At 43.0% G+C, this 25,289-nt stretch overlaps 1 protein-coding gene across 1 annotated transcript in view; it reads left to right on the forward strand.

Moving 5' to 3' along the window:
* The window catches only part of CNTNAP2 (contactin associated protein 2), a 1,037,318-nt gene that overhangs the window by 523,863 nt on the left and 488,166 nt on the right, over window positions 1-25,289 (forward strand). Inside the window, exons 5-7 of the mRNA XM_079947520.1 lie at window positions 17,910-18,119; window positions 21,347-21,531; window positions 23,293-23,436. Of these exons, the coding sequence (XP_079803646.1) occupies window positions 17,910-18,119; window positions 21,347-21,531; window positions 23,293-23,436 (539 nt within the window). The remainder of the gene's footprint in view (window positions 1-17,909; window positions 18,120-21,346; window positions 21,532-23,292; window positions 23,437-25,289) is intronic.

The raw sequence follows: 25,289 nt of genomic DNA on the forward strand, positions 1-25,289 counted from the left end.
TTCAGATATTAGAAGTCTGGCACTTAATTGTAATTTAAAAACATTATCTTGATGGTGATTTTTACAGCATTGTCCTAAACTTGTTATTCATTCCCTTGGATTATATTTATTGGAGATTTGGATTTATCAGCCTTCCCCAATCAAAACACACAATGATGGTGGAAGTATCCCACCTAATCATAGCTTAAGAGAGCTGGAAGGGACCCCAGAAGCCATCTAGTTCACACACACACACACACACACACACACACACCATCTGTAATGCAGGATCCTAGTGATTGGCTGCCCAGCTTCTGCTTAAATGCTTCCAGCAAATGTGAGCTCACCACCTCCTGAGAGGTCAAACATCTTGACCATTAAGAGGTTTCTCTAACGTTTAGAGAAATTCTTTCTCCCTGCAAGTTCTGCAAAGTCAACTAAGCAAAGAAGAAGAAAGAAGACCAGAACTCCCACCTCCCACTCTACAAAGACAGAGGACAGGAGAGAGGCCTCAACCTCAAGATCTGAGAGCACATGCAGCTTGGTATGGAGGAGGGCAGGACCATGCAGAACTCCTTGTGGTGATCTGAGTGGGAGCCTCCCAGGGATGGATTGGCCAACCTAGCTCTGCCCAGAAATGGCGGCACCTCTGAAGCATCTGAAACTGGTGCCCCTCAGGCTGCGTGGGTTTCAGCTGACTCTGAGAGTCCGCCTGCCGCATATCTGCTCTTTCAAGGGGATTGCAACCCTGTTCAATATATAGTATAACTAGGCACATTGATAGCTGTTTTGGAATTCTAAATAGAACCTTGATTTTATTGTTTTTAATACCTGTCTGCTTTTAACAGCATAGAAATAAGGTCACTTCTTATTTTCATCAGTGAAATAAGTCTCTTTGACACTGAATATGCTGTAGATATTCTAAGTGAATTTACGTGATTGATCTTCTGTCATAATGCAGGCATTAAATATGGTGTGTGGATAAACCTAACTCATGGTTTTATCACATTTTGCTGCTGAAGTTTATCAGCTTCAGTCAGCACATATTCCAGGTTATCTTACCCTAGAGAAAGCCTAACTGCTTTTTCATGTATATTGAATTTTTTTTATGTTAGTGTATAAGCAGGCTACTATTTTTGTTACACTAATTGCTAAAACCATTTCAGAATTTATCTCAAAATCCTTCTTTTAGATAGAAATGCCAGGAACATCCTGAAATAAAAAAATTAAGGTCTTATATATAATAATAAATGTTCATAAATGTACCAAGTAAACACGTACATGAATCTATGGGCCACATGTCGGAAGCAGCACAGGAGAATAGCCCTGAGGCCATTTTGACTCTCAAACTGACCCAAATGTTTTCTCTGTAGGGTTGAAGGAAAATGGAAAAGCCTCCCCATTGTCTTTTCCTTCACAAATCCTGTCTTAAGGGTATGTCTGTGTATGAATAGGGTGAGCCTGTGACCTGGCTCAGGAACTAAGTATTTGTCATTACAAAAGACTGACCAGACTCCCCAGGGTATCCAGTCAAGTAACCATTAACAGGTAACCTGCCAGACAGGAGATAAACAACACACTCAGATTTCTGTTGTAGACCGCCCTTTCTGTGATGTATGTATGATGTTTCTGTGGGTGGTCTTGGACTCCAGAGCAGGCAATTTAAAATGTCTATATAAAGGTGGGCACACCTTTGTTCAGGGTCCTCCTCCTTTCCTGCGTGTGAGGGGAGCACCCTGCTGCAAGAGTTCAATAAAGATCAGGCTTACTAGCTGCTTTGCTTCTCAATATTCTCTGGTTGGCCTCTGTTATTTTCTCTGACCGATGGAGAACCTACAAAGGACTCTATAAGGGCTCTTGTGTTTCCCATAAGGGAATAAGGGCACTTTTTTATTTATTACAATCCATAAGGATTTGTGTCCCAAACAGCTTTGCAAATACTGTATTGTCAACAGACAGTAGACCTACATTGGAGGGAGGAAGAGATGGCAGAATTGTTTGGTGTATTAGCATAATCTTAAAAGCCAATTAAATATGATGTGAATTCATGATAGAGGCAACAATTATTTGGATTGGGGGAAAAGATCTCCGGGTGGGGCTACATAAACACATATAGAGCCCCAATTACACAATCCATCATGCAGGCAATGAAGGCCTGACACCTGTGGCTCACTCCATGTAGAAATGCACATAGAGAAGTGGAAGGGCTGAGAGTGGAAATGGCACTCAATCAGAGTCGCAGTGTGGACGGGCTGGGGCGCCATCGCCCTGAGGCATTTTTTGAGGAGGTGCAACCGGACCTCCCCATGACAGGCTCCCTCATGGAGGCCTGAGCCACAGGGAGGGAAGCCATGCTGGGGCCTGGCCTTTGGGGCTGGTGCAGAGATGTGCCTCCTTCACCTCCTGGCCAGTGAAGGGACACCCATGCGCACCCTACCTCTTGACTGGCCACAAGGGTCTTGTGTCTGTGTGCATCCAAGAATAGACGGACTGTTCACATATTCAAAATATACTCTGCGAGGCAGCTCTCTCAACACATGGTAGGCAACAATTATTTGGATCCAAACAAAGGCGGATAGAACCTTTTGATGGGAAATTTTTCAGTTAAGCCCTTCAGAGTAGAAATAATACTACTGCAGAATTATCTTTATAGCAAGAAGTTTGTTCAAAAATCTGCTGGGTATAGAAATAAAAGTGCAAAAGTGATTTGTTTGGGTGTTATTGCAAATTGCTTCCATATTTTTAACTTTTGTCAATTCTTATATATTTATAATGGCTTTAAGAAGTATTAAGAGTAGCTTGGGTTCTTGTTATAGTTAATAGACTTTTACTCCAAACTTACCTGAGAAGAAAAGCCATCCACACACATATTCAAACCAAAGATGACAAGCTGTGTTTCTCCTGGCTCTTGTCTTCAGGCACAGAGATGAGATGTTGGACAACTTACAGTGGTGCCTCGCAAGACGAAATTAATCCGTTCCGTGAGGCTCTTCGTATAGCGGTTTTTTCGTCTTGCGAAGCAAGCCCATTGACAGCTTAGCGGATTAGCGCTATTAGCGGTTTAGCGGCTTTTAGCGGATCAGCTGATAAGCGGCTTAGGGCTTAGGAAAAGGGGGGGGGAGGGGAAAAAACCCGCAGGAACTCGCAAGACATTTTCGTCTTGCGAAGCAAGCCCATAGGGAAATTCATTTTGCGAAGCGCCTCCAAAACGGAAAACCCTTTCGTCTAGCGGGTTTTCCGTCTTGCGAGGCGTTTGTCTTGCGGGGCACCACTGTACAAGAATGAAGGCAGTTAATTAACTTTGTGTGGTTGACTTCAAGAGAACACTTAACATACTATGCTTCAGAAAAGTTTTATGTTTTAAAACAACAGGTATCAGAGGAGGTGTAACTTCCTCTGTAGCATGTGGAGAACCTTCCCACCTTTCCAGCATGGCTGTAATGTCCAAAGGCATCCCCATTTGCCACCCTTCGCTGTGAGGGATTCTCTTCCTCTGATCTCCTGTTCAGTGGAACTGAAGCATGGAAGAGACATCCTGAGCTACAAGGCCACTTCCATTAGTGCATCCTTGACCTATCTGACCTTAACAGCAGGCCTCAACCTGACTCAGACAGCACTGATTTATTCTCTGTAAGTACAAATGAGGGTTAGTTGTGATCTAAAGGATCATGTCAGAACCAGTCAGTCCTCGAGATTTTCATTCAACGCTTTCCTTGGGGAGAAAGGGAATAGAAAGGAGCCAATGTTAACATGGTTTTCTTTGTACCAGGTCCCATGTTAACACACATTCCCAATCCTACATGCACTTTTTTATTTCCAGACCCCTGACTAGATTCTCTGAATCCTCTCTGTGAATATTTCTTGATCCCATGGTAGAGAACAATCCTTTTTAGAACTTCTGGAAGTTCATTCCAAGGTCATTTCTGTCCTCAGAGATAATAGTAATATCTCTATCCTAAATACACCACTTAATTACATCTGTTGGAGCTTTCAACAGTTGCAGCTGACCAGGTCTGGCACCTCCCCAGAAGTCTGTAAAGGTTCTCTTTCCTAAGGGGAGGAGTTACCTGGAGCAAAGGTGAGCATTCAAAAGAAGGGAAGGGGGGTGAATTAAATTTCTCATCACTGTAAAACATGTTTCATGTGCTTAACTGAATTGGGAGCCTAAGGTAAGATTGATGTTGGCCGTGAGTCCTCAGTGGCAAAATTCTGAGTACAAGAGGAGTGTTGAGTAGCAACATGGGGTGGAAGGCCCTAAGTTTAAGGAATGCAAATAACTGTTGATTAATTTACCAGTAGGGACAGTGCTTGTTGGAAAGTTCTCCTTGGTGGAGATTATGAATAGTCTAATGGAAGAGCCATGCTGGAGATGACTGTGAGCAAAGGGACTCAGGTACAGAGAAGGGCATGTGCTTGCAGGTCGCTCAAGCGCCTGTTTAGTAAAGTCACCTGTGGAGTGAGGCTTCTGGGAGACAAGGCAGTAAAGGGCATTCCTGGGATTAGAGCAAGGCAGAGCAGGGCCAGAAAAATGATGCTTTGGGGCTGTTTTGAATGATGTTTTGAAATCCAAGAGCAAATGCATGGAGAGCCTGTACGAGTTCCCGTTTCAGATGTTATTCTAGAAATACGGGGAAAGGATATTTGTTCCTCCTCTACCCCATAGTTACAATGCCCCAAAGTGTCACCAGCCTGCCTGCTATGCTGTTAATTTATTTTTGTAGGCACCAATTATCATTTATAAGAGTCCAAATAAATATCAGCATTACCTCTAGTGTCTTGAGAGTAAGAAAATAATAAGATTTTCAGCAATAAGGCATAATTTATAAGCAATAGATTCACTTAATAAGCATTTCAGAGAGATCAATAAGCATTTTGGAAAGATCAATATATCTTGAGAAATAATACATAAATTATATGGTTTAATCTTACCTCATCATCCTGGTTGGAGGTTTGTGTTCTGGTGTTTGAGAGAACACATAGATTTTCTTCTGTCTGAGGTGGATGGAAGGCTGAGTTCCTCAAAGATTGAAATATTGTCTTTATTGATGGGTGAGGATGTATTGTCAGGAGAGTTAAGATTTTTTCACACATTAATTTTTCCATGAATGGTTAAAATCAAAGACATGATTGAAACAATTCTTGCAAAAATGTGCCTGATACATGGGATGGTTACAAATTAATTGACAAATATAATGAGGACTTGCAGTTGCCTCTGGTTAGGGAACAACGTTGATACTCAATGTGTTAAAAAAACCCTTTCTACCCCACCCCCCTTCGCCACCCATCTATGGGAAAAGAAATTAAGTTTAAAAGTTATGAAAAGGGAGAGAAAATTCCAGTGAAATTCTCATGAGTTACAGAGGGGTGGGGATTTTTTTTGGTGCGTCTTTTGAGGTGATCAAGGGGTGTTTGCAGGTGTCATTCCTTCCACTGCACAAATCATCTCACCAGAGGTCCTCACTCTGCAGCCCTCCTGAGTGGCAATCTTTCAAGTAAAGCCCAGGGGAACTCTTCCCATGTGACTTTTTCAGAGTGCAGGCAGCCAGGGAAGCTCCAGAACGCTGGAGAAATGTTTACACACAGAGTCACTGGTCACCTCACAGTGATAAGGTAAGCTCAAAGCCCTGCCAAGCACCACAGTTCTTAGAAAGTGTCCCAAGAATGAAGCAGAAAAGTGGAAGCCTCTTTCACAAGGGACAAACACTTTTAAGGAAAAGGAGGACCAATTCTGGCACAGCACTAACTAGAAGATTCTTCCATGGCTGGTAGCTCTTCCTGGGCTATCCAGCAAGGAAACCCATAGGCTTTTCTGCATTGCCATGCTAGATGGGCAAGGTCTAGTCAACCACAGCCCGGCAGATACCACCAGAAGTTCACAAGCAGCATAGCCTGTAGTGACAGCCGTCCCTTCTGTCCTGCACACAAAATGTTGCATTTGCTCTTCTTATGGGAGCCCCCCCCCCCCCACTCCAGCCCAGGTTTGTATTGCTACCTACCTGGTGATTCATGATGTGCTTCCTGATTTCTCATGTCAGGATCCATGCCACTCTGACTAGATTGGAATAAGAAAGTAGGGTGGGTGCAGTGCCCAGGAAGTTACAGACTGATACAGCTATTCAAGCACTAACTGTACGGTAAAATGGCTGTGTGCTATCTAGGCAGTCCCCTTATAGTTTGGGTTCTTCGATTCAGAGGCATTTAAAGATTTCTTTCCGTTTGCAATTAACGTGACCCTTGGCGCTTGTGACAACTGCAGCTTCAGGCAGATGGGGTGACTTCCACACATGGAGACTGAGGCTCGGGGAGTTGTTTGGCATGATACAAAGACGTCACCATCGGTATCGTTTGCATTCTCCCTTTTTCATGGTAATAACAAAAAAGGTAAATTACTGAGGCTTTCAAATATGCGCACTTCCAAATAAAATGGCAATGTAAGTCTTGTTACTTGCTTATATAGTATCCCTGGAGGGCAAAGTCTTTCAGAATTTACATTGCTTTGTGGATCTGTAAGATGGCAGCATAATCCATCGCTCAATAAGCAGAAATCCCCAATAAAACATTTCTCAGCAATGCACTACAATCTTGTTTTGTTTGAATTAGTGTAGGCATACATAACTTATAAAAATGTGTGTGCCAAGCCTTTGTTTATTTTGCAGAAGATAGAAAATAAAATTAGATGTCCAGAACCACCATGCTGTACAATTCTTCTTGGACTGTATTACTTATTTCTGTAGATTAGTGATTCTTATCTTCAAATCATCCTGGGGCAGGGGATCCCTCTGTGTATAGGAAGCTAGTCTGTCAGGCAGAAGGATTCCAGCTTCAACTTTCCCTAGATTTGCCATTTTGTTTTTATAGAATCATAGAATTGTAGATGGAAGGGACCCGAGGGTCATCTAGTCCAACCCCCTGCACCTCCTGTTTTGCATGTAAGATAGTGTTTCTCCCCCTCCCCCCAAAAAAATGATTAAAGGGACAGACAGTGAGGGTGCCCAATGATGTTTTAATACTTTTATTATTTTATTTTGCAGTTTGCAGGAGTATTTTTGTTGTTGTTCTGTTTGTACTTCTGTCTAAGACTTAGCAAGCCAATGGGATGTTGTTCATATCTGACAGAGGTGCTGAATTTATTTTGGATATTTGCATTATGACTTAGGTGCAGAAAGGAGTTAATGATATCTTCAATAGTCCGAAGATGTCCACTCTGCATTCGAAGACACACTTGAGACTGATTTCTGAGCAGCTAGGTGAGGGCAAAGTAGCCACCTCACAGCTCACTCTAAAGAACTCTGATTTATCTGTAGCAGAGTAGGAGAAGGAGCCAGAGTTTTAATAAGCATTCTTTTTGAGTGTGCTGTCACTCCTTGACATCAGTTGCCAAGTCCTATTTTTATCCTAGAGAGAAGAATGTAGCCCCCTCACTCCCGCCTGAAAACTGCCTTGAGAAAGATACAGCTTGTGACACAGATGAGTCCAAATTAATTCAGTTTATTTAAGAGTAATAATTTATTGCAAACTCTGTTCCTGAGTTGCACTCAAGAGGTCATTTCAAAACCAGTTTAGAATTTAGTTGCCAAATAAGTTGGTGGTGTTTGGCCACCAGTTGCAAACAGTGTTAGATATCTAGAAGTTATTTGCGAGGCAATGCCTTACTTCTGAACTGTTCACACTTTGTTTTAAAATGGACTGTGGGAAATGGGAAAGAAGAAGAAGAAGAAGAGTTTGGATTTGATATCCCGCCTGTCACTCCCTTTAAGGAGTCTCAAAGCGGCTAACATTCTCCTTTCCCTTCCTCTGTGAGGTGATTGGGGCTGAGAGACTTCAGAGAAGTGTGACTGGCCCAAGGTCACCCAGCAGCTGCATGTGGAGGAGCGGGGAAGCGAACCCGGTTCCCCAGATTACGAGTCCACCCCTCTTAACCACTACACCACACTGGCTCTGAAAGGAGATTGTTAGCCACTTTGAGACTCCCTAAGGGCAGGTTATCAAGTCCAAACTCCTCCTCCTCCTCTTCTTTATGCTTTCCAGGCAGGCCTCTCCCATTGCACACATGTGCGTTTGAGCTGTCATAGCCGTCTGCCAGAATCAGAGAGAACGAGGGGGGTGGGGGCACATATACCTGACCTGCACCAGAACCAGGGGTGACCCCCAAACCAGCCAGGGAGACAGCTTGCCATAGCTTTTAGCACCTTTCGGGGTGATGAATGTGGCCGTTGTCAAACCAGCATCTGCCCTGAGTCGCCCAGCTGTAACAGCTTCATGGCGAGTTCTGGCACCCATTTTTCTTAGAAAAAGTCCTGGGTATAGTGATTTGTCTGTTGCTTTCTAGGGCATTTGCAATTGATTTAGAATTTGACCGTGACAGCTGTGTGTACTTAGACATCCATGGCTTATCTGATAAATGCACACATCGCCCGAGGTCACTGCTCATTGGCACAATTTAGTATGTGACTCTGACTTCCAGATCCCATCCGAACTCCACTGACTCTCCTGCCTCACTGCGAGTGTAATTATTTTGCAGGGCACAGCTAGCTCCCTTTTTCAAAAAAATAAAACACAATTCTCTTATTTGGAGAGAGGGGAGTCTTTTTTGGAGGGGAGAATAGAAAATCCATCCAATACAGGATTATGCCTGGCTTTTCAGCTTATTTTAGGAAGAGGGAGAAAACCCAGCACACTAATGTTTAAATTGCCTCTGAGATTTAAGACATTTACCTTCCAGGTTTAAATCTCCAAAAGTTGTGAACATATCTCTGTTAATTCCTAAAGCCTCTTCACAGTAGACATATTGAGGATAACTGTGGGAAAATGTTTTTCAGTGTTTCTACATGAAACACCCACGAGGAAGAATGGAGCGTGATCAGGAAGAAAAGGCAGTGTTTCCTGTTTTGGACTTTTTCAAGAGAAAAATTAGCCGGCTGCACTCAAATCTTTGAAACTGGTCTGAGAGATTTGATACATTTACAAGTTTTGAAGGGATATATTAAAATAAAACTTTTGTGATGGATTGCCAATGCAATTCTGGGCTGCATCAATAGGAGTATAGCATCTAGATCAAGGGAAGTAATAGTGCCACTGTATTCTGCTCTGGTCAGACCTCACCTGGAGTACTGTGTCCAGTTCTGGGCACCACAGTTCAAGAAGGACACTGACAAACTGGAACGTGTCCAGAGGAGGGCAACCAAAATGGTCAAAGGCCTGGAAACGATGCCTTATGAGGAACGGCTAAGGGAGCTGGGCATGTTTAGCCTGGAGAAGAGGAGGTTAAGGGGTGATATGATAGCCATGTTCAAATATATAAAAGGATGTCACATAGAGGAGGGAGAAAGGTTGTTTTCTGCTGCTCCAGAGAAGCGGACACAGAGCAATGGTTCCAAACTACAAGAAAAAAGATTCCACCTAAACATTAGGAAGAACTTCCTGACAGTAAGAGCTGTTTGACAGTGGAATTTGCTGCCAAGGAGTGTGGTGGAGTCTCCTTCTTTGGAGATCTTTAAGCAGAGGCTTGACAACCATATGTCAGGAGTGCTCTGATGGTGTTTCCTGCTTGGCAGGGGGTTGGACTCAATGGCCCTTGTGGTCTCTTCCAACTCTACGATTCTATGATTCTATGATTCTAGGTGGGAATCAATGTATACTTTCAGATCCCCTTTAAAAACTCCTCATTTGGGTTGATTTTGTAACTTAAATGTGCCTCAAATGTGTGTGTTGGGGGAAAACAGGCAATGGATACTCCCATCAGTCAAGGTTATTCATGGAAATGTTATTTTACTAGCATGTGTTTTCTTAAATAAAGGTGTAAGTTCGGAAGGTCCTTTCCGTTACAAAGATCCTTCAGAGAACATGGAGCAGCCAGAGGTGGACTATTGAATACAAGATATTGGTGCAGATCTGCTGCCTGGAATCCACACTCCCTGCCTTAAAAGCCACTTGCAGGCTTCTGGTTTTTGAGAGAGTTGAAGGAAGACAGAGAGATAATAATAGTAGTAATAATAATAATAATAATAATAATAATAATAATAATAATAATTTATTTGTACCCTTCCCTCCCTGGCTGGAGCTGGGCTCAGAGTGGCAAACAGCATATAAATAATACAATATGCATAAAACAAGTAATCAGTCGATTAAAATGCACCCCAAAATTATACAAAGAGAAAATGAGTCAGACTGAACCCTGACCAAAGGCCTGGCAGAACGGCTCCGTCTTACAAGCCCTGCAGAAGGATGTCCTGGTCTCTTGTGAGAGAGTGATCCACCAGGCCGGGGCCACAGCTGAAAAGGCCCTGGCTCTGGTCGAGGCCAGTCTAGTCTCCATGGGGCCTGGGATCTTCAGGGTGGCACTATGTAGATTTCATGTGAGGTTGTGGTTAAGGAAATCATGTCCACAGTTTACCAGGGGCTATTATTACACTTGCTCTACTATTTCATTTATGACCATGTATAATGTTGCATCATCTCTGGTCATGTAATATTAAAAATGAAGTTCAAAATTTGTGTGTGTGTGTGTGTGTGTGTGTGTGTGTGTGTGTGTGTACCAGTGATTTTGAATACGTCTGCAGTATAAAACAGTGTTGTAAGCTGAACCTCTCCTGATAGAGATCATGCTTCAGTCTTTCTGCAGATAGAACTATTTTACCCTTTAACCATCTGCGGACTATCTAAACATGCTCTTAAGACTTTGGGATAATGGCAAGTTTAGAAGTCCACCCTAGCAGCTCGTATAAAAAATATACTTTCTTTATTCCACATTTTTATGTCTACTCCATTTCAGTTCTTGGGCTTGAAAACAGTAAACTTAAATTAAATTGCAGTCCCCTGGGACAGGGAAGCTGTGGGCGGCAGGGCCCAAAAATGGTAAAATTGCTATAAACACAGGACGACAGATGTCAACAGGCTTTGGCATAGGCATTGGGTATGAATCCTGAATCAACCAACACATGTGTAGGCTGATTATTTTACTGGGTCAACCAAGGATACAGACCACCCTATTTATTATTATTATTTTCAATTAATATTTTATTAAGATAGTTTCAGTTATAAGAAATAATGTGAAAAAAGAGAAAATGAATGAGGGGGGGGAGTGCAAAAAAAAAATTACAATTACAATAAAAAGGATATAAATTAATACACTAAATATAGTTAGTTGCATTTCCATACATTATTATATAGATATATATATAATACTATTGCCCTAATATGTGTATGATTATTAATAACCTACTATATTCTGTATAAACTCATTCCAAATGTCAGTATATTTATCCAAACAAAATCTGTGTCTATAAGCAATCTGTTCATACGTTGCAAGTGCTGTTATGTGATTGACCCATTGATTAATGGGAGATACAGTATCTCAGGTGTCTCAGAAGCTGAAAAAGCTGCCGGTCCAAACAGGGCTGTTACCAGATTCTGTGACTGCAGATATTGCCCTTGGGCTGCATCTGATAGATGATATTGATCTTTTAGAACAGTATAAGTACAGTGGTACCTCGGGTTACAGACGCTTCAGGTTACAGACTCCGCTAACCCAGAAATAGTACCTCGGGTTAAGAACTTGGCTTCAGGATGAGAACAGAAATCGTGCTCCGGTGGCACGGCGGCAGCGGGAGACCCCATTAGCTAAAGTGGTGCTTCAGGTTAAGAACAGTTTCAGGTTAAGTACGGACCTCCGGAACGAATTAAGTTCTTAACCCGAGGTACCACTGTATAGAATTCATATTCCTCATCTATCAGTTGTTCCAAAGTCAATACACCTGCTTCCACCTAATTTTTCCACATTACCATCTTTTTTCCAATTTCTAAGATAGGATTTGCCTACAAAATCAGTTTTGCATGTGAAAATGGATCAATTTTGTTTTTCCGTGGACAGGCGGAGTCCCCAGATCCCAAGCGGTCCCCCCCGTCATGTGGAATAACGACTCTAGGCAACGTGCTATGGGATTAAATTGGCCACAACTTTATTAAATTTCAAATGTGGGTAGACCTTGGCTCAGGCATTGGGCGTTCTCCCTCCCTAGTCCCCAGCCGGGGACCTAGGGAGCATCAGGGTTATCCAGTGTGGGGGGGGGATGGGCCGGCTCTGGAGAACATATGTTCAAGCAGAGATAGCCGCCCCCGTTACGCCACCGCTGCAGGGGAGAGCAATGACGACCTTTCGGCGTACGGCCAAAGCCTCCCTTCAAAAACCCCTTTAACGGGGAACCCTGGTATCGCCGCCGCAAAGAGGAAGATGGACTAAAGGATTCCGCCCAAGGCCTGATACCGCCAAAGTTGTGACATTTTGCTACGGGAAAGGTGAAACCTGCCAATGCAGGGAAATTCCTTTCCGGCCCTTTAACAGTGACCTTATCGTAGCAGCGCCCGCATACCTGTGGAGACAGGTTAACCTGCAAAACCTATGAAGAAAAGTTAACCTGCAAAAGAAGACATTAACTGAGGGTGGGTAGGGTGGGAGAAGCTCTGGAGCCAAGTGAGGATTACCAGGTAAGATCCACCCTCTATTGTGTGGGCAGGTAATCCCTCCCCCTACCTGGCCTGGTTTCCCTGGCAACGCTTCCCCCAGGTGGGATTGGACAACTCACTGGGGTAGGCGGGGACCTCCAGGTATCCCACCTGAGGGAAGGCAAAGCCTATGCTGATGGGGCCACTCCAGATCCAGGGCTGCACGCGTCCACGCAAAGGGCGCCCCCCGTTTTAAGTGGGGAGCGGTCATTATTGGACAATAGTTTCCATCTCTTTCTAATTGACTTAATTGTTTGAAGAGTCTGCCACAGCAGACAAGGTAAGCTAGTTACACATTATCAAGGAATCCATATAAGAGTTCCCCAGTGATGCAAAAATATATTCTATTTTTATAACAGGAGGCTTTTCCCCTGAATTATTTGTTCAACAGTTTGTTCGTCTTTTTAAACTGGGGAGTTATTCTAGACTTACTAACCAGTTAAGCATGGCTTGGGTCTAAACGCACCCTCCCAGCAGCAAAAGTCCTCTTCCAAATACAGAGGGGTTGTCTCTGACGTGCCAGAATAGTGTTATATGAGAAAACAGAGATCTGGGTTTAAAAAAAAAAATAGAATTTAGATACTATAGTCTGGAATGCACAAACTGTATAAAGTCCAAATAGACTGCAGCCACAAAATATAAAAAGGCCACAACAGAGCACAGCAGGAAATGCTTCTAATGGCTTAGTCTGCACACATAATATCTTAAAGAGTGTGTTCTCACATAGATACTTAGCTGTTCATTGAGATGATCCTTAGACTCCCTGCTCCAGATTACTCTTCCATCTGAAGCATGGCGGTGGATGGGGGTCCACAACAGAGAGTTACAGCAGTAGCATCAAAGGTGTGGGACTATTCCACAGCAATTCCTCTCCTTTAGTGCTGGATTTTAGGTGACCATTTACTTCTGATGGCAGAAACATCAGAGCCTGGGTTGAACAAGGGTCCCTGTTGTTTAAGGTTAAATACCCATAAAAAGCCCCATGGAGGGAAAACTGCTGGTGCAAGAGGTCCACTCACCTTTCGCGGTGGGCGGCATTGTGGCCAGGCAGCCGGGACTTGGCAGTGATCTGCCCGGGGGAGTGGGGAGTTGGCAGCCCATTCTGTGTTGTCCCAGCCATGTTGCCGGCACTGGGTAGAGCCATGCCCAGTGTGGCCCCGCTGAACAATCAGCGCTGTGAGGGGACGTGGCTGCAGGAGATTTAACTATGGTAGCCAGACGGGACCTTCTCTCTCACCTTTTGCACTGGCTCTCCCAACCCACCCACCCTTTATCCATGCTTTCCTCTGATATGACCTCGCTAAGGACAACGGTCAGCTGACATATTGTTGTGGCTGAGTAGGAATTTCCCCCAATTGGCAAATTGGCACCAGCAGTTTGGTTTTCACCTACCTGGTAGCAATTGTCACAACTTTGTGAGGTTAGGCATTGGGTAAGCCTTTGTTTGGATGGAGGGGAGGTTGTAGCCTCTGCCTGCCCCGTCTCAGTTAAGGGGAGTGGGTGGCATTGTAGTCTAAACCACTTAAGCCTCTTGGGCTTGCTGATCAGAAGGTTGGCATTTCACCCCGCGATGGGGTGAGCTCCCATTGCTCTGTCCCAGCTTCTGCCAACCTAGCAGTTCAGAAGCAGTAAGGATATCCTGTTAAAGGGATCTGGGAGTGTGGATTCTGTCAAATGCCCAGACAGAAGTCATGTCACAACCCCAACATGGACCCCTCAGGATTACTATTTGATGTAATCCCTGTTAGTGGTTTACCCTTAGATGGACTCCCTGCAGACGGGCAGGAGTCGTGATATAGCCTGGCTTTGCCCAATGCATAAGCTAGTCTTTCTCAACCTGTGGATCCCCAGATGTTGTTGAACTACAACTCCCATCACCCCTAGCTAGCAAGGCACAGCTCAGGGATGATGGCAGTTGTAGTCCAACAACATCTGGGGACCCACAGGTTGAGAACCGCTGGCCTAAACCTAACCGCTCATATCTGTAACCAATAAAGTTGTGGCCTATTTGAACCCATAAACCAAAATACTCTTGTCCGTCATGGGGGCCTTGGCACACAACAAACCAAATGGTGCCAGTTCTCTTCCTGGCCTCCTTTAACATTTAAGGACTACAGCAACCACTGCCCCGTTTTGTTTTGTTTTGTTTTGTTTTGTTTTTAGCAGTTAAATGCCACCTGTTGCAGCACCCTTTCAGAACCACAGTTTGTGTGGCTCACAGCCTCAATGCAGGGGATATCTACATAGCTGCTTCAGTTTGTAAAAACCTAGCAACTTGAACAGGGTTGCTCTGATTGAGCAAACCACAAGATGCTCAGCCAGGCCTCCCAAGTGAACTGGCCCTGAAACATGAGAATGGGATCTGCTCACCATATAACAGTCTCAAAATTGACGCTGTATGTGGTCAGGAAGACTTTTGAGAGAGATGTTTTTCCTTGCTGTCCCTCTTTTTGATGGTTATTCAAGTGGTTTGTAGTTTTAAAGGTGAAAGGGACCAGCAGTTGCATAGCTTGTGGTTAGTAGAGGAATGGGAAATTGTTAAGATGTAACTGCAGGGTGCCTATAGTTATCTTTTCAACTAAATGCTACAAGGGCCAGTGCACCAAATGCGTTTGCTTATGAGGTTAAACATTCCCTTTCAACATGCCTTTGGAAGATCTCCCTTTAGGGCTTAATTCAAAGTGTGCTGAAGCCGTTGGATGGATTCCTATTGACTTCAATTGACTTTAGATCAGCCCCCAGATGCTAAAATACGACTGCTGCATGACTCAAAGGGAATGGTAATTCAGTGGCTGTGGGGGTGCCATAATGAGGAAGCCAGCTGCGAGAGGATGCAGGCAAGGGAGTTCAGTTTGAAGAGCACATTTTATTACATGCTCAAGATTATGGCCTCCACAAACATGCGAGACAATCTCTGGGGAGTAGAAAAAGCACTTTTGTTTATATTGCTATTATTACAAATGCATAACATATCCATTCTTGAAGAAAGACTGTGCTCTGATACCCAGAAAATGCAGTTTTGAACTGTTAGGGGGAGGAGCCTAGAGCATCTTCTTTAACCTTATCAAGATCATTTGGTCTTCGTCCAAAGTGTCTTGCATGTTTTGCTCCAAGAGGACCTTCTGGGTTCACTTTTAATTTCACTATTGGTGAAATCTGGGATGCACAGAATCAATTGAGAATTTTCACTAGCCTCATAGAAAGACTACATATCCATTGAAATCTTCAATATATTTTGCTTAGGGCGAGACCCCCAAATTTACTGTACACTTTCTTTAGCCAAAATTTGTGCAGCAACACTACCGAAAAAATGTTTTAATCAAAACAATATGCAAAAATCTAAATACCCCATTTATTGAGTGCATAACAAGAAGAACTGCTTCCATATGGTACAACCCTGCTATTCTGAGGAACGTGAAGGAACTGAATAGATGGAACTGGTCGCATGGGATTTCCACACCAAGCAACACTCTGATCAGGCAAGAAAGCCTCACGTGATCAGGTTGTTAGACTACTCACACACAGTGCCCAGTGCTGTGCAATTGCCCTTTGTGTATATGGATGCATGAGCAAGTGTAAAGCAGACCAGAGTTTCGCCTTTTGAAAACACTGAAAGTACCAAATGTTACTTCCCCTTGGAGTGATTGCTGCAGCCAGGTTCTGCAGTGGCTTCCCCAAACAATTAGAAAACGGGGTTGTTCTCAGAGGAAATGTGGGTATCATTAGATTTAAAAGGGGATCTGTTATGTCTCCTGGTGGTTATGAGTTTAGAAACAAGAAATATGCGTTTACAAGGAGGCTTTGTTGCGTCTCCAGCATGGTGACCTTTTCTGCTGGGTTTATTGTCTTTTCCAAGGTTTTTAATGAACACTGGGATGTTGGTTATTTTGTGCCCTGTTTTGATTCGACTACATGCCGTATGTTACAAGTGGCTAATTTGAGTTTTGCATTTATTTATGAACTAATTCCTACACTCGAATGTATACTTCATAAGATGATGTGTGGATTGATAGTGTTGGCTGCTCTTTCCAACAAGGACTGTTTCTTACAAGGGGTTTATCACTGCAAGTTTTTCTCCTTCTTTCTTTTTGCTTGCTGTGAAGCAGGCTGCATGCAGTGGACTTCAACATATCCTTGGACTTTGCTGTATGGCCCTGAAACTATGGGTGGATATATTTTATTGCTGAATTCATGTTTTATTTATTGACTACATAAAGGCTCAAACTCGGAACTCATTTGGGAAATAAAGGCAGGGCAGTCATCGCCATCCCAGAGATATTCAGACCCTGCAAATTGTTATAGTGTAGTAGCTAAAAGTGACCAATGAGTCGTTATGTTCTGGGTTCAAGTTTAACCTCAGCTAATAATTCAGAAAATGTCACTCCATGGTCCCCATTTGCAATATGGCAATAATAATAATAATCATGATAGCTGACATCCCTTAAAGAAATGATTTAAGAATTACTGAGAATTACTACACTCCAAAGACTTGAAATGTGGCATGTAAATGTTTGGGAGGTTTTGAGAAAGGACATTTTAAAGACTTGGAATATTTAAAATGATAGCAACTTGAGTGCAGATAAGCCAATGACATAAGAACCATAAATGCTACATTTTAGAGAAATTCTTCTCTGCCCTCAGCTCTTTTTATAGGGGGGATTATAATTTGATAAATAAGTAATACACAGATTTTAAGAATCATTTGACGTAAGAAAACCTCACTCATTATTTATTATATATAAGTATAATCTAGGATTTACAAACTCTAATTCTGGCACTCAGCCCAAAAAGGGTTAATCACCCATACCTTCCACTATACCCAATTTATCATCATCATCATCATCTGCTGTGTACCCATGACATGCAAACATAGCCCAGGTGTTGCAAAGGTGAATAATCTTTTAAAATTTATGGCATGGAGCATTCACACAGGTAGTTGCTTTTTGGAGGTCTTCTCACAGTGGTCATTACTTAAACTAGACCTATAGGTTGGAGGAACATTGATCCAAAGGTCATCTGCTGATGGTGTGCAGAACACAGTCTGATTGCTCTGTAACCTTCCTGGGGGGTTTTAGGGATGTGATGGCCAGTGGTTAGTCTCTCTGTATTTTTCTGCAAGCAGTCTAGGGCTGGAACCAGCAAATGTTATGTTGAAGCTAAGGAAACCATATTATTGTTTGAGAATGGACTGTTAAAAAAAAAAAACAACCATGCTCACCTGTTAGTAAGAAAGAAGAAAACCTAACATTAAATAATATATTGAGATAATGTTCCTTTTCACATTATTTTAGTAACTTATAGCTGGGCAAAAATGGTTTCAGGATACGTGTTACATTTATTGCATGCTCCAAATATATGTGCCTTTGTTTTAGATGGCCTCAGTAATGCATAACTGCTCAGAAACCATTTTATTTATATTTTCCCTTTAGGGGCTGATGTTATCAATTTTGATGGCCACGTTGTATTACCGTACAGATTTGGTCACAAGAAGAAAACACTGAAAACGTTGAAAGATGTGATCGCTTTGAAATTTAAAACCTCTGAAAGTGAAGGTGTAATCTTCCATGGGGAAGGCCAGCAAGGAGACTATATCACCTTGGAACTGAAAAAAGCCAAACTGGTGCTTAATTTAAATTTAGGTAGGATTCAGGGTCTTGGTTTTTTGTTTTAAAAATGCATATTAATTAGCTTTGCATTAATTTGATTGACATATACAGCACTGGGCTTTATCCTTTTCTTCATCTTTGTTTTCTGTTTCCCATGCTTCTCTGAAAGAAGAGTTGAAATCGGTTGCTGGTAGCAGTGCAGCCTCTTATACATTTGGAATGAATATGGATTGGTTTCCAAAGCTTTAGTATTTTGTGCTAACCCTTCTCCTCCCAAGACCATCAAAACTCTGACACCAGAAAAAAAGGTGCATCCTGTGGACTATCGATAGACTTCATCTCGGACTCTGGCTCTCTGTCCCTGGCCATGGTTGTGTCATGGATTCTCCTTCATATCACAAGCCTTGAGTCCTGACTCTCTGAACTGCCCTATGAACTGGGATCAACAGAAACAATGCCCTTGTTATGCAAGGAAGGGTTCTGTAGGGAGAATATGTGGCCTAGTGGCTAACACCAGATGGGAAGGGTATGAATGATAAAATTACTAAAGACATGATGTGAATGAGATGCCTTAAATGAGCTCCTGCATAATTCTGGCACAACAATCTTCAGATTGTAATTGTTTTTGTCCTGTGAATGGAGTTTCTCTCCCTCTTTGTCTCATTTACACTCATAAGCCTGCCTTCCAGGCAAGTAACATCATTTCCATACACAAGTGGGGAACCAAAGCTTCAAGAGAATGACTTGCCCAGGGCCATTCTGTGTGAATCCACAGAGCTGAGCTGGGACTGAACACTCTGGAACCAACTCACTAGCCAGGTTTATACATTACGGTCTGAAACAATCTGGCATCGCATGCCGGGGGTGGGGGGGGGGGGGTTAAACTTGAGTCTTCCCTGTTCTTGTCTCTCATTGTCCACTACACTTTTTTTCCTTTTCTTGGCATAAAGATCAGCCATTTTTGCTTCATGCAAATGAGAATAGCATAGCTTTACCCTGCACAGTTTATGATGAATGACTCTGAAATTCTCCTCATTTCCATTTCCTTTCCCATATATTTTCTTAGTTCAGTCAGGTAGTTATCAGGATTATAAATGACATCTCTTACATATGTGCTTAGCTGAGGTGAGAATATATACTCTCAGGTCAGAAATGGGGTTAAGAAGGTTCTACTGGGAAGAGAAATTAGAAACCAAGAATCCTTTAACACAACACTTGGATCAAATTGCAGTCAAAACATGAAAAAATTCAGAAGGTGACTGTGCCACATGTCTCAGGCTTGATTTACTGCTATGTTGTTCTTTATTGCAGTTGAAAATCTTTCATTGCTTGACTTCAGTGGCTAGCTCTTGCCTGATAACAGCATAACTTGAAAAACTCAAGGATTCCTATTGGGGACAGAGCTCTCTGTGGCTCTTAGCCATGATAGCCAGGTGGAAGAATCTCCATGCCCTGGGGGAAGCCATAGCGCTTAGTGGCATGCTCTTATTGGGAACTTCCAGGAGTGTTTGCTTGGCTACTGAGAGAAGCAGAACGCTGGATCCATCAAGGCAGTTCTCAAGCTCTTACAGGCTGTGGGAGAATTCTGTGGTATCTCAGAAGGTGGACAAACAGACACCACGTTACAAAATACTAAGCAGATGTTCTCATGCTTTTATGATCTTGCCTGCAAAACATACGCTCTACCACTGACCTACAGACCTTCCATTTATTGAATCTAGTGTTTCACCACAACTCTGCATGAAAAGTACCTCAGTATTTGCTGTGATCTTATCTGTTACTTTGTCATAAGCACTACTGTTACTGCTTTTTAGCCACACTTCTTTAGAGCTGGACTGGCCAACATGCTCATCAATGGTTCCACTTCATCCTGGAGAAGAGTGACTAGTGGGGTGCCACAGGGTTCTGTCTTGGGCCCCGTCTTATTCAACATCTTTATCAACGACTTGGATGATGGAATCAAGGGCATCCTGATCAAATTTGCAGATGACACCAAACTGGGAGGGGTGGCTAACACCCCAGAGCACAGGATCACACTTCAAAACGACTTTGACAGATTAGAGAACTGGGCCAAAACAAACAAGATGACTTTTAACAGGGAGAAATGTAAAGTATTGCACTTGGGCAAAAAAAATGAGAGGCACAAATACAAGATGGGTGACACCTGGCTTGAGAGCAGTACATGTGAAAAGGATCTAGGAGTCTTGGTTGACCACAAACTTGACATGAGCCAACAGTGTGACGCGGCAGCTAAAAAAGCCAATGCAATTCTGGGCTGCATCAATAGGAGTATTGCATCTAGATCAAGGGAAGTAATAGTGCCACTGTATTCTGCTCTGGTCAGACCTCACCTGGAGTACTGTGTCCAGTTCTGGGCACCACAGTTCAAGAAGGACACTGACAAACTGGAACGTGTCCAGAGGAGGGCAACCAAAATGGTCAAAGGCCTGGAAGCGATGCCTTATGAGGAACGGCTAAGGGAGCTGGGCATGTTTAGCCTGGAGAAGAGGAGGTTAAGGGGTGATATGGTAGCCATGTTCAAATATATAAAAGGATGTCACATAGAGGAGGGAGAAAGGTTGTTTTCTGCTGCTCCAGAGAAGCGGACATGGAGCAATGGTTCCAAACTACAAGAAAGAAGATTCCACCTAAACATTAGGAAGAACTTCCTGACAGTAAGAGCTGTTCGACAGTGGAATTTGCTGCCAAGGAGTGTGGTGGAGTCTCCTTCTTTGGAGGTCTTTAAGCAGAGGCTTGACAACCATATGTCAGGAGTGCTCTGATGGTGTTTCCTGCTTGGCAGGGGGTTGGACTCGATGGCCCTTGTGGTCTCTTCCAACTCTATGATTCTATGATTCTATGTCCTCAAGATGTTGTTGAACTCCCACCAGCCCTAGCCAGTGTTGCCCACGGGCGTTGAAATTCAACACCTAGAGGGCACCATTTGGGCTATTACTCTTTTAGAGCTTATTCAGACTGTTCGTTTATTCAGACTTTTTGTGTTCCCTTAGTCACATCCCAAGTGGTTTGTTATACGTGATCTAAGGTGCTACTGGAAGGATTTTTTAAAAATTTTGTTTCAACTACGGCAGACCAACACGGCTACCTACCTGTAACTAGAAAAAAATGCTACCTTACAAAGAATATAGTATTTGTGAATGACAGGGCATTTTATTATAGCAGCAACAGTGGCATGACAACTCACTACGTGGCCTTACATTTGAGGTATTCAATATTTCCTGCCCTCTTCTTCCTCTCAGGTAGCAACCAATATGGGTCAATTTATGGCCATACGTCTGTGACAACAGGTAGCCTCTTGGATGACCACCACTGGCATTCTGTAGTGATAGAGCGCCATGGGAGGAACATCAACCTCACGCTTGATAGGCATCTGCAGCATTTCCGGATCAATGGGGAATTTGATTACCTGGATTTGGACTATGAGGTAAACAATTACACCCCTTACTCTCCGTACAAATAAACAAATGACGCCCACCAGTATTCATTAAAATGCTTTGAAAATGGTCAACTGATTTGTGCCTCTTGTGCAGTTCAAAAGCCCATCATTTAATCTAGTGTTGGTTATCTCTCAATTCTCCCTTATTACTTAGCCCTGTTCTGCTATTACCACAAAGATGGCAAAAATGGCTTGGGGCATTTCTGTCTGTCGAAGCCCATTGCAACATCAGAGCAGATCAGTCGGTGCCATTGTGAGACGCAACATCAGGGAAGATGTTGTCGCTCAGTGGTGGAGCATCTGCAGGTCCAAGTTTCAGTCCCTGGCATCTCTCATTGTAAAAGGATCAGATAGTAGTTGATGGGGTAAACTTCTGCATGAGGCCGCGGGGAGTCACTGTCAGTCAGAGTACAGTGTGCTGGGGTAGACTGACAAGTAGGCTAGAAGATATGAAGAGCCCTGCTGGAACCAACCCCAGGTGCAGCTGGCCTGGCATCCTGTCTTCGCAGTGGCCAGCCAGGTGCCTACGGAAAGCCTACAAGCAAACCCTTCAACTGGCATCCAGATGCACACTGTCTCCAACAGTGGAGGTCATCACACAGCCATCATGGCTGATTTTGTAAAAACGTTACATGGAAAAAATACGAGAGACATTACATATACTTCTGTAAAACAAGAAAATCTTTAAGAAAAAAAAAGAATATTTAGTTCAATCTAAGCGGCATACCCCTTCTTGGGCAAAGATTATTTGGGTACCCTTTGAAACCCTGCCTGCCTACCACACCATTGTAAAGGAATAGCTTCTGGCCCCAGAAAGCCCAATAAGGCTCCAGGCCTTAAGTTTGACAGTCCACTTATATTTTTTATTTTGGAATTAGAATATAATTAGAATGTCATGCATTGTATTGAGTTTGTTCATCCTTCTAAATCAGGGATGGCTACTTCCTGGCCTAGGGGTCTAATATACCACCAGATATATTCACTGCCCCACCCAAGACACCCAAGAGGTTTTTGCTGCAGAAGATATAGTACTGAGGTGAATGGGAAAGCTTACAAATGCACCCTCCCCAGTCATCAAGTTGATCTTTGGATGAGTAGGGAGGGGTGGTGTGTTTCTGTGTGTGTGTGTGTGTGTGTGCGCGCGCACACACACACACACACACACACACACACACACGTGCAGGAGTTTGGCTATACCCACTATTGGGTTGCTTCCCAGAACGAATGTGACCCTCAAGCAAAAAAAAGGGGGGGGGGAGGTGCCTCCACTTCTAAATAGTGTTGAATGTGCCCAACCTTTTAGACGTTTAGATTCTCTAGTCAACTTTACCTAGAATATTTAGATAATATCTGAGCTTGGCTCCAGTCTATTTCCAATGGAAATTATAGTAATCGGTAGGATGTGTAAAGCTTTGCACAAGAACCCTCCCTGGTGGCTCCCAGTTGTATCGCCCTGCTGATCAAGAAATTGGTGGAGCTGCTGCAGTTGTTTGCTGTAGGCAAGAGAACTCCACATCACAGCTCATGGACCATCACTAGATCAAATAATATGTTCATAGGCTTGTTGTTGATTCATCTAGTTAAGTCTTCACAAATATGGGCAGCAGATAATAATAAAATCAATTCTGCACAGGTTTGTGTCACTTAACATTACCTGTGGTTCTGTGTTTAAAACTAAACTTGTTAATAAAATGCAAGAGTTAATGGATTGTCACTCTATTTTGAAATGTTTCATGCTTCTTTTCAAAGATCACGTTTGGTGGCATGCCATTTTCTGGGAAACCAAGTTCAAACAGTAGAAAGAATTTCAAAGGTTGCATGGAGAGCATAATATATAATACCAATAATATCACAGATATGGCCAGGAGGAAGAAATTGGAGCCTTCTAATGTGGTGAGTACATCATTTTGTGATCATCTAAATTGAAACACAGCAGTTTATTTATATTTTTGTACGAATTTACAGCTCCCTTTGTATTACTGCCAGATTTCTTGAAATAACTCAGTGCACATGTGAAGGGTTATGAGCTGCTTTAGAAGCAAATTCCATTCATTCCTTTAAATACAAACTAGACCCTTGAAATGTCTTCCTATCATGCAGGGAATTTTCTAGTGGCCTGAATGAATGCTGTTAAGCCTCACAGTAGAAAAAGCCATTTCTAATAACATGTTTGTGCTTTTAAGAAGCTTAGGCAAAAGGAAACAAGCAACACATAATTCGCCCACCCCACCCCACCATTGACCAATATTTTGAGATGTTATTCCAAATTTCAGTCTGGTATCTGAGTTTAGGAACTAACATCTTTTTTGAGGGGCACTTTTAAGCTATTTACATAATGACCCTTAACCAGCATTCTTCTCATAGTTGCCTATTATGGGCACCAATTTTGCATGCTACCTTTTACCAGCTGCATGGTTGCTCTCATGCCACACTGGGCAATGTCAGGGGCCGCCTTTGGTCTTTCAAATTTCCGTGGCACCTTGTGCAAGCCCAAAATTCGTTCCCGATGCGTCTTGCCCTCCGTTCTGCTCAATTCACTACGTCATAGTTGTGTCGCCCCACAGCACCCCCTGGGCTTGGTGCCCAGTAGGGCAGAACCAGTCACACTGCCCTAAATCCACCTCTGGCAATGTTCGTATCTTCCTCTAAACTCCCCTGGAGGTGGTTGACCGCTATGTCTGGAGCTGCTAGGCAACTTCAGTATAGGCATTATGACATAATGCCATTCGCTGCAGATCCGCTCTTAAAAGGTTAATAACCTAGAGCAAGTGACTCCATTCTCCATTAGGTGCTAAGTCCATGGAAATGGATGTAGAATACAATTTCTCCCTGTTACTGATGGTATTTCATTTTCTTCTTATTTAACTCCACAGCAAGACCTGTATAAGCAGTGTTAGTAATGCATGAGTGCTTCAGCAAGAAACTATTGTGAGCTGGTATAATTTGAGGGCTCACTTGATATCCAGTGCAAAGAGAGGCTATAAAAATTGCCATCTCCTTTGTTTCAAGCTGAGTTACTTCCATTGCCTTACCTCTAGGAAAACAAGATCAATTTTCTTCTAATTAAATCAGCATAGATTTTCATTTCTTCCCTCTCGCTCTCTTTGTTGCTGTTATTGCCCCATGGGATTAGTTTAGCATTAAAAAAAAAGATTACGATGATATGCATTCTTTGAAGAATCTGAAAAGAAATGCTGCATTTTTTGTGGCTCCAAATATAGGATGGCCATGTAGGCCTCACCACAGCTCCACATACAATTTGCATATGCTGGTAAATATATATAGATACAAATTTAGAAACAACTGCCATAAGGCTCACCATAGTCTGGAAGACTGTGACCATGCAACCTGTGCTCCCATTCAGTCTTGATGTTCAGATGGGCAACATCAAGGTTCCTCCCCACCACTCAAATCTTTAAACTGGATTTGGCCAAGACAGCCCTTCAGATATAGGATGCCTTCCCATAGAGGACTGCCTCCTATGAAGGAAGACCCATGGGCACCCTGTCCAAATGCATGCTATGTCCAGAAGAGAGCGCAATGGAGATGCTTCCTCTGACCCATCACCATGTATTAAAAAGAATGGCATGACCTGCTCATGGCATTGCATCTTTGGCCACAACGTCCACAGTATTAGCTGCAACACTAAACTCAGGGATGAATATGTGTGAACAGTTTTCCTAGAACTTCCTAATGCATGCCTGTACTCCATCCATGACTATTCCTCTCCACTTTCACCACAGGTT

The sequence above is a fragment of the Podarcis cretensis genome (assembly GCF_951804945.1).
Source record: "Podarcis cretensis genome assembly, chromosome: 12".
NCBI lineage: Eukaryota > Metazoa > Chordata > Lepidosauria > Squamata > Lacertidae > Podarcis > Podarcis cretensis.